Source organism: Opisthorchis viverrini (genome assembly GCF_000715545.1).
Source record: "Opisthorchis viverrini unplaced genomic scaffold opera_v5_36, whole genome shotgun sequence".
Classification (NCBI taxonomy): domain Eukaryota; kingdom Metazoa; phylum Platyhelminthes; class Trematoda; order Opisthorchiida; family Opisthorchiidae; genus Opisthorchis; species Opisthorchis viverrini.
In genome coordinates, this window is record NW_008751692.1 from 1,278,432 (window position 1) to 1,289,278 (window position 10,847).

At 43.3% G+C, this 10,847-nt stretch overlaps 1 protein-coding gene across 1 annotated transcript in view; it reads right to left on the reverse strand.

Moving 5' to 3' along the window:
- Nucleotides 1-871: 871 nt before the first annotated feature.
- The window catches only part of T265_13092 (hypothetical protein), a gene marked incomplete at both ends in the record, with an annotated part of 39,804 nt that continues 29,828 nt past the window's right edge, over nt 872-10,847 (reverse strand). The window contains one exon of the mRNA XM_009167149.1: nt 872-993. Coding sequence (XP_009165413.1) covers nt 872-993 — 122 coding nt within the window. The remainder of the gene's footprint in view (nt 994-10,847) is intronic.

The window sequence follows — 10,847 nt, forward strand, 5'->3', positions numbered from 1 at the left end:
ATGATATGATGATGAATATCACATTCAGTCACATAGAAGGATCATCAAATGGAATACCTGAAAGCAGGTTTATAAACAACAGACAAAATAAAATAAAATGCTGGAAATTCAGATCACACACCCTTGGGTAATCCAGAAAAACAAGTGATTCAACACTCCAGATATTTCTGTCCCGGAGGGTTCAAGATCGCACCACTCTCTACGCTGTTACTTCAACTGATGTCACGTGACAGACATACTGAGTGAAGTAGTAAACTGGTAAACGCATGATTTGCGGCAGTGGAAAATTTAATGTCGGGACATTGCTTGAGTACAAGCATTATATATTCTTGGTCTAATGGGGCGGTAATCAGTCAGCTTCTCTAGAATCTAGTCACTAATCCGGACGGTGAACTTGAGTTTCTACTGTTGCTAGCACCAGTGTAAACGCGAAAAGTAAAACTACTATTCTGAGGATATTCTCAATGGACATGCCCGTTGAAATGAACAATCTACCAAACAACATCCCAAGTCTGGCCAGGCAAGCTATGAGACTTCTCCACAAAATTTCAATTTAGTCACTAAACTAATGATACTGCTGTTTTGGTCTAGTCAGGTCTCAAAGAACTCAACTACAGGAGATAGTTTGCTTAAAACAAGGTCTATCAGACTGATATAGGGGGACACGGGGTCGCGCACGTGCCCCCCTGAAAACAGCTTATCCGTTGAACTCAGGGTCACGCGTCCGCTGACAAGATGGACAGTCCTGACTAAGCTCATTTGATGAGGCCCTCTGAAGCAAAACGCATTCAAATTTGGCTGAGGGTTTCGGGAAGTGGGCTGCACAAATAATCATCTTGCGCCCAAACCAACGACAAATTTACTAACGTACCTTTTCAATGACCGTTGGACTAGTGGCTGCCTCTTCTGGTTTGTCTGTAACAATTTGCTGAAATAACACGTCGTCCTTGAAACTCGCTCGTTTGGCGTACAAATTATAAGCACCAAGGGAAGCTGCAGAACAGAAGAGCGCAAAGGTACTGAAAATAGTGAGTAATAAGGGCTAAACAAAGAGTTTTGGCAAGTCTTCTCCGTATCGGGCTACATCGGGTTAATGGGAGACCAGTGTAGCCATGAGAGCATAATCAAATAAAACGAAAGCAAAGTTCTTCAAATTACCTCTTTGATTCTTATAAGCAGCGTTGAACAAAAGAACTGAAAGAGGCAGTCCACACCAGTACATTGCGCCGCATTTAGAGAGGAGCATCTAAGTGGTAACTACACAACTTATTGATCAGCAATAGCGGTCAAAAGTAACGCACTTAGAACCGCGAGTGATTACAGTAAAAATACCCTGTACAGAAGGTGAAACAGAGATGCAGTGCTTCGGGACTTTTAAGCTCATAAACGTTACATGGTGACGCCCTAATTGGAATAAAATCCTCATCAGATGTAAGATGAGAATTGCTACAAAAACCACCAATGGACATACAGCAAGCATTTCACCCCTACTGGTGCTAGTCACTTGTGACTTCAGGACATTAGTGCCACGGCAAATGCCGATTTACCAGGCTGCGTTCTCCTGCTAAATTCAGTGAAGTGATGAGCAGCAAGTTACGTTTTACGTCACCTGTGAAGTGAAGCAATGAAATGGCAACTTTTAATGTTAAGCCAATCCAGCGGCGGTTCGCCGCCATCACACAAAGCAGACTGGCTTCCTTTCTATAAATTCGCATGAATGAAACACCGGCCGTGTAACATTCGTGTTTCAGCGGAGATAACGTTTATCACCAAAATATGATTAGTAGATGTCAGCCATTCGTAACAAGATATCAAATGCGGTCTAATACAATTCACCAATGAAATCCTGTTGCGTGAAGGTAGGAAGGTGGGCAGAAATGATACATCTTCGTCAAAACCAGGAGAATGGAATGTTTTAGTTAGCAAAGGACAGATTCGAAGCTATTTTTCCCAAGCGTGTGTAGTAACTGTATTTTCCTCAGCTTAGTTCTCTGTCAGAACCTCCCAAGTTAGCGTTCCCGTGAAAAACAACGACCAAAGGTGCCCCAAAAAAGGTAAAAAAAAACACTTATACAGCGCGTCATATGTAAAATGTATGCCGCAAGAACATTCCGAGAATTCCGACGCCTTCTAGATGCGGCATTGGCAACTGACGAATACTGGTCGTGATTGGCTTTTGGGTCCAGACTTACGAACAATCAGAGCTCGCCTTGATGCCGGACCGGCAGGCGGTTTGAACTTTTGGCCAATCTTGTGCGGGATGGGCCTTTCGGCCGCAGCAGCGCCTAATTGCGAGCGGTATTGGCGTGAGATTCCGTCCAACGTGAGACTGGGTGATGTTAAAATGCATATTTCCACTTCCTTAGACATGGTCTGGTCGAAAAGATACGCAAAAGAGTGGACATTTCCACCGGACATTCATTTCGAAAGGACCATCTGAACAGGCTTGAGATCGTCTCAACTTTAAGAATAAGTCAATCTCGCCATAAATGAGCAGCACCAACTTATATCTACCTCACGTAAGATATAACACCAGGACATCTTTCGGTCCTACGTTTATCAACCTGCACTGACTCCGATATCAAATAGTTAGTCTTACAACTCTCGAGTAGGCCGTGTGCATTACCGTATTAATGCAAGAACTACAAGTTCCACCAATGGTTTGCGTCGAAATGCAAACACATGTCACACAGCACGAAACTTTAGCATTTGACTGAGGATGGTCACGAGTCACCGTTCTGTTGTGCACACAAAGTTTCGCAGATGGTTTTCAATAAAATGTGAGCTGATCAGTCACATTTTGTGAACAAAGTCTTTTTGGTACTCTACGGCCTTCGCTTACTTAGGAACACCAACGCCGTTAACAACAATCAGGACTTTCGTGAATCGCAAAAGGCTGTACTGAACTAGTATGGCAGTTAAGCGTCAATATGTTTTACTGGTGTATTGCTGTCAACAATAATGAAAATTGCCGTAGACAACCATAGTAACAAATACAATCGAAATGCCCCAGAGTTTATCGTCAACCCATGACGTCAAGGCATTGGGGCGCATTCATCCTTCCTTCCACCAAATATGCCTATGACCACACAAAACACTATCTCATAGCATTAAAAAAATAGTACATACGAATTAAACCCAAGGTGCATAGATGTTTTTGCTGTCAATAAAGTAGTGAACTGGATAAGAGAAATTCTATTTCAGGTAAGGTGGACCTAAAAACACATAAAATACGGCCAAAGCAGGACATATTTCAGAAAGTGAAAGTAAAGTACCAGAGCCAGTTCAGCTGAACCAGACCACAGGAATTTAACAATAGATTGCACTCAAACGATCCCCATCATTCATCATGAATCCCAAATCATTGCCAGTGGCGTTTTCGATCAATCAGGACACAGGATGAAACAGCAACGAATGAAACCACCGGACCGAACAGCTAATCGTGATCGAATTTCATCCCCGACTAGTAGCATGCAACACTACTCAACGCACAAGCAACAACCCACTGATACGCTCCACTACGCACCCTAACAACGCGCTGATGATGTCACCTACACTAAAGGTGAAACGTTTGTAACAAAACTGCCAGTTCCGCGACCAAACCAACGACCATCGTTTTAAAAGCGAGTTATTTTGGGACAGGATGGTAGAAAAAGATGCATCAAGTGGCACAGTTGTACGACCTTCCAGTTCTTGTTTGGTGAAACGGACAAAAATTTGACCAACGCGATTTTTTTCCTGTTACGAGACAAAAGCCAGTTCTTCACGCAATGGAGAAGTGACCGCTGCGTGAAATATCCTATCCCCTGTCCAATTGTGACTATCACGCCCTGTACTCTTGTCATCGGTCTTTTTATCACTAATGATGATGTAGTCGAATCTTGGATTCTTGGGGGGTGGGAAGGAAGTGCAAATCAAGAGGACTGGGATTGAAAATGACACCACGTGAGTTGCATATGCTTCTCTGTTTTCTCATATGCTACACCGACTGCAACTTTTCATGCTGCATTTAAACGTCAATTCTTACGTACTATATTTCGTTGTTTGATCGAACTCTTTGTGCTCATTTCAGATAGCTTGGCACGTGACAGTAACAGGTCTGAACCGGTTCACTTGAAATATATTTATATTCGCTGATTCCCTATTCGATTCACCTAACTGTCTACACGGCTTATATATACGATTACAGAACACAATCCTAGGGAACACTACGTTTCCGGTCTACGAATGCGTCCTCAGCTTGCCGAATGATTAAACTAGACAAGACCGTGTTGTGCAAATCAAGACGTCGAACTACCATTACCATTTGCTGATATAACGCAGTGATAAACCTTTTCATTTCATTCAGAACTGGCTTCGGTTTCACCGTCAGGCTATTATTCAACGTTCAGTCTTGATTTCAAACCCATTGAGTAATGGTGAAATATACGCAGAAACTAGGTGCATAAGGAAGAGAAACTCTATGAACCAATATTTAGGTTGTTGGCTACCGCGAAGCGTTATCGAAATGTCATTCTGATTCAGTGAAAGTACGGCAACGCGACTCACAGAACTTTTGAAGCAGATCCAGTGGAAAGCTCCACTGAGAACTCTGCCAAGGATTCCTATGATTTTGCCGCACCCATCATTCACCTTCCGGAATTTCCGTTAAACTCCAAATCCGATTTTTCATGTCATCCAGCACTTCTTGATTTAAAAAAATCAGTTCATTCCCAAAATTCGTACTGACATTGCGCTCCAGAAGATGGATGATCCTATAATTTTTCTTATGGAGAACAGTTCCGAGCGAAGCGATGAAAAAAGAACGTACGTTTGTGCTTGAAGGAACCATGCCGTAAAGTCAGATAATTATAGGATACGTTGCCTTGTAGGACACAAAGATTAAAGATAGATAGGTAATGCATTTCACGATCAAAACACATTGTGGGGATGCAGTCTGTAGTCAACCGAATCTCATCATGCTACGGGCCAAACGACAACTAGATAATAGAACGGAGTTCGGTATAATAATACGCGTTTCAACAAAATCCAATCTCCTTAACATCCTACATCCTCACTCAAAGTGAAGGAACGGTCAGTTTGATCCTCTAAAAATGAGCAGAACTTTTTTTTGCGGAGCCATTATTAGTGACTAGTCGCAGTTTCTGACTAGATACGGATGAAAATACGGCGTAGGTTTCGCGGTATTCCTGTAAGAAACAAATGTAGCAGTACTATATATCAGTTTCATCCCTGACGATATTCGCGAGCGAAGTGCGCTTCATGAATCTTGGAAAGTGTAGGAACCCGTAAACTTAAGGGCATGGAAGTAAACACTGCCAGGAAAGAGGACAAGGCAGGTCATCATCCCTGGGATCAGTCTACGCGCGAGAAGACAATCGTGTATCGCGCACCCCTGATAGAGACATGAGCGGCGTCATGTACACTATAATTGAAAGTTAACCACTGTTGAGCAACTACACATGATTGAACAGCATATTATTCAAACTTATATATGGAAGTTGCGGGTTTAATTTCCATAGGGGCTTGCCAAACTCACACTACTGATACTGCCCAATAAGTAGGTGGTGCCTGCACAGTGCATCTTGACTTTTTTCCTGTCTATGGTCTTAACTGTGGGGTGAACTCGGACTGAAAATCACATATAAGAATGGAAGATATCACGTATTACTTTCGAGATAAGTTGTAAAGCCAGGGACTCAAGTGTTTGAACTCTGGACAGCGCTCGATGAATTATAAGCGACAGCGAAACCCCTCCTATTGAAGTTTTTGAAACCGACTCCGTCTTCGCAAAAACATATAATAAAATTCCAAGCTCAAAATATGATATTCATCAACTCCCCCTTAAGCATAGACATCAACAGCATGTCCCGTACATAGCAGATAAAAAGAACAGTCAATCCCAGATTGTTGCATCATATTTCCCGACTGATCCTTAAGAAATCCGATGGCATGCGAGAGTAAGCCTCATTCAGATTTTGCGTACACCGCACAAAAAGGAGGCACCTCACATTGGAGCACGGATTAAGCTAGGAGCTCTTCTATGTATGGCCGGAAATCGGACGTAGTTGGTGCGATAAAAGGAGTATTCATCAGAAGTCACAGTTGTATGACTGAGATGAAAGCAGAATGGCACAAGAAACATCCGATGCACAGACCCTCACTGGGGAGCAAAAAAGCGATGGTATTGGTTACTTAGATGTTGCTATAGCGGAACCATGAAACGTGTTGGTAAACCTCACAGACTGACACCTAGCTAGAATAGAATAAACTAATTTCCAACGCATAATAAATTGCTCAGAGGGATGCAACTTTGTGACAATTCAGTTTTGGCATGGTTCACGTGATTTCACTAATCCTAGACAACTCTGCCATGGATGTAAACAGTCTAGCTAGTCGGCTACGCACGAAGGCGTACAAATTTAAAAGAATTAGTTGAAGTGAGGCTTGGTCAACGTCCAAACTGCAAGCAATTGACAGTGGTGATAGTGCTTGGATGGTGTGAAGTCTAACAAGCCGGTCACTGTTGGTGTTTGCAGTCCCCATAACATGGAGTCCAAGAACGCCAGACCACGTGGAATGATTTCGACTGACATGTACATTGGATTCTCCTTGCAAGGGAATTTTGTCGGTTTTCGAGACTGATAGAAGAAGAGTATGATGTTTAATGCAGCAGTCGCCCTTTTGGTCGTCTGCTGAGCACAGCGTGGAGGCGTATGCTGCTCACAGTTACGTAGGTTTAGCCTGTCAGTTACAGGCGCAGTGAAGCAGTGTGTGAGGGGGTTCTGAGTAGGGCATTTTCTACGTGATGTCGGATAGAATAAAACCGACACCATGATAATATCTTTCTCCTACCAGATAACCGATTCAGTGGGATGTGTGTCGGAAACCAGCTTCTCGAAATCTCCCTTAGTCAAACAGCCTTGTTTCACTGAGGTCCCTCACGTCGTTTCTCTCTCTTCATTTCCACTACAGAACGGTCGATCAGCTTATCAACTTGAAGCAACAACGTCCGAATATTACACGATCCCACGCTGGGCAGTCTCCCGTACAATTGCGATAGGAAAGACGAATTTGAAAACGGGTACCAGTCCTCGATATGTTTACCAAGTCTCATAAACTATTGTGACCAAACGTCACAAGGCTGATGCCGGTCGTGGATGACGATACGAGTTAGTATGCAAGATTGCCTGATGAACTCGGCCCTTGTTTTTGTGAAAGCGTTAGAATTCACAACCGAAGCAAAGGATGGACTGGATTCAAAGATGCGCATTTTTATGTGGTTCGCACGATGGCGAGGTGTCTTAAGAGGCAATTCTATCTTTCCATTATTGCGTAGACTCACGGAAAATAAAAGGGTATTTACACCAGGATGGTCCTTGGATAGTAGGATTACGGTAATAACATTGCACCTTTGACCGAAGCCAACACCTGGATACGTGAGCGAGATAGAAGCTGCCAGCACCTGATTCATTTTTTCCTGGACTGTACTTCGACTTCTGACTGTAAGGATTCGGTGAGCACCGGTTAACCTCTACATAATTCTCAGGATTTCCATTAAAATGAGAATATTACCGTCAATTCTTCAGAATAGTGCAACCCACTACAGTTTGGAAACGCCGACTTAACACAGAATACATTTATTTATCTGCGTCAACTGATGCAATTCCATTAAGACGGTGTTGTGTTTTCACGGGCAATAGGTCCAAACTCACCGATAGGTAACTCAACAGAATAGCGCAGTGGATGGAGAGTCATCAAAAAGGAGGTACACTATAAAGCCACATAAACTACAGTGTGGCAGTGTTCTCTCCGTACCATTTTTTGGCTTTTGCGCAACATGATGAAATTCCGATCCATAAATCAGATACTGCGCGCATCGGATAATGCGCCACTCGAATGTGCCCCATGAAAACTGATACGTTTACTTTTCTATGTGTAATCCGTGGTTGTCAATATGAGAAACATTGGGAGAAAGAGGTGTGGGCAGTCTGAATCGATTCAAACAGCTCATACACCAGGTTTATTCTGGAGAAGCACACGTAGCTGTATTATGCAGCACTCTCATCTATGTTGAGCCCGCTTTACGTAACGATATAGACATCAATCACCAGTGTTTTTGCTTGATGCATACCCACCGAATTTTTGAAGTTCGGTGTCAACAGATGTTCGTCCTACGGTGAAAAATTGATCAGGATGGGGGTTGTACAGTTAGTAAGTAGCTTATTGCAGCGACGTTATCACGGCTAATGTAAAAGTACAAAATGTCAACACAGTCAACCGCCAGTAGATGATTAGACCAAGAGTTTGTGGTGCACAAATCAAACGCCGTTCCCACACCATGCACCAATCTAGAATTAGGTGTAGCCGATACCAGTAGAACCACTCAGGTTACTGTGTTGGTTTGAGTCCTTCGGGACGAAAAGTCTGCTACCACCAGCAACAGAATACATGGTCAAGCTCCATGCCGTCGGCTCACCTGCGATGAACGGTGTTTTGGCGTGCGACAACAGATAAAGCTACTTAGGGTCGATGAGACGGTAGGAGCGCCGGAGCAGCCCAGCCACCACCCAGTCGGTCGCACGGGAAAGGGCCTGACACATTTGAGCCGCTTTGCTGCGAAGTTTCGGCTCAAGCGCATCCGGTTTAGTTTACAATCCTGAGATGCTTTGTGAAGTTCAAATCACATTGTTTTACTACCTACTTGTTGCACAAACTTACACACCAGTCCTTGTCCGTCAACAAACCAGCTCTTTTGAGTATGCTATGGATGGCTTACAGATGCAGCTTTCAGGAAATGCCGACGAAGTAAGAAAGGCTGACAATTGAATTCGAAATAACAAAGGTGTTTGAAGCCAGAACAATTGATTTCACCATCATGTTTTAGGTGTTCTTATCAGTATTGGCTCTTGAGATCGGCCATTGCGATTTCTTGCACCCTTAGCGCTTCCTCGAGCAAGACCACATAGGCCTTCCTGCGAGAATTCTCTGATCCTGGGAACCACAGTGCATTTCAGTGAGGGGGATACGTGTTTCATATAAGCTCATGTCGGTCAAAAGCAAAATCACTCAAACGTACCAGATTGTGCATGGTCTGGTCAAATTGGGGTTTCGTCCCCGTAAAAAGGACCAGGTCCTCGAATTCAGCTGAACCAGACAATACGATCCTCAGTGAAGTAAGGGCTTAGAAAGTACCATCCGGATTTTCGTGATCTATACTTTTTGTGTTACTATACTTCCATCATGATCGTCTCTGATGCAAATTATCCTAAATATTTCATTTGTTGTGATTAGACGACACGCCATTGTTAAAGTTTTTATATTACAAATGACTGCATTTCAAAGTTCGAGTTCTGAATGTTTTTGCACGACGGCGAACTGGAACTGAATAGAAGTTCGACTTTTTCCGGACATACCAGTTTTTGGCGAACAATGCGAAACTTCATTTCCAGGGGAATTTTTAAATTTAGGTTTGGAATAATGACATACGTTTGTAAGTACAAGCATTTCTTTGAGTGCCTCCAAAAGAATTCCGTGGAGAACCAGTTTACTCAAAAGGTCTTGCTCGAAGCGGTCGGAATTGGTGGTGCCAGCCATGAGAAAGTAAAAGCTTACTATAAGTACACTAGGCGTGGTTTCAAGATGAACCTCTCACATTGAAACTAAGGTGACATTGAAAACATTTCGCTGTGAAAACGCATGTTTCGCCTTGATTGACGTTTTACTTTTGCTATAGTGTATTCATGTTCGAAATGGACAGCTTGGCGCGGAAGGTTAATCAAACATCGGAAGGAGATTAAAATGGCCCTTATCAAGAATAAAACGATATCGTGTCTGAAATCCCGTAAAATCTAGTAGTGTTATACTCTTGATTGGTTATACTCTGCTTGTAGTAGTGTGGTTGAGTAGCTTCAGGATTAGTATGCTTTGTACTTCGTCAATAAACAGTGACTGCCCCATCTCCAGAACCCTTTAACTGGTGTTTTGCTGCTTTAGCAAACTGTCATACGGAAGCTTGAGTAGTCTAGGAACACGTGGTGAGGGCGTTGTCCATAAAAAAATAGGATACTCCTTCACTGAGCTAGCATTTTATGGTTGACATGATAAAGCCATATGTTTGTGAGCTGTTGTAGAAAGCCCAGCGCTTCGGAATTCGGATTACATATTGGAGATCTGAAAGCTGTCCGGTTATCGGTGTTTGTTGGCCTGAGACTTGCAAGCCCGGCATGCTGAACAGAGTGAAGTTACTAATGGTCTGTTTTCAACGCTACCTTGCGCCCGACGGGTTGGTGTTTCCTATTGCTGACTGGGTCGATGACACATTCTCCGTCTTTTCGTTTCCTGCAGTGCGATGCAGTGCATGCGAAACATGGTTGTGACTTTAGCGAAAGCCCGAAGGAAACTGACGCTATGGAAGGCAGTGAAACTGGTTAGACGCTATTTCTTGCAGCGTCTCTAGCCAAGAACCGAAGGATTGCGGGGAGCTCTCCATGAAAGGTGGACAAAAATAACGGTACCCTGACTGCCCGTTATCTCTTTCACCCCCAGCAAACCACGTTTTACATTCACAGGCTTTGGAAACTGCGTGCATCTCAAAGTTGCACCACGAAGTTTCTTAACACAGATGATCTCGAAACCGAATTCCCCATTTTTCTCAGGTCACTCGAGAAAGACTGTTATCCCTTCCATCATTGATGGATAGTCTTACTCACTTTTAGTAGGGATGCACAGCAACTTGCCCAGGAATCCACTCTTGGACAACCAGACCACAATACCCTAGTACGTATGGTCGAAGTGCAAACAGGAATTTAGAATGCCACCATACCATATATATATATATATATATA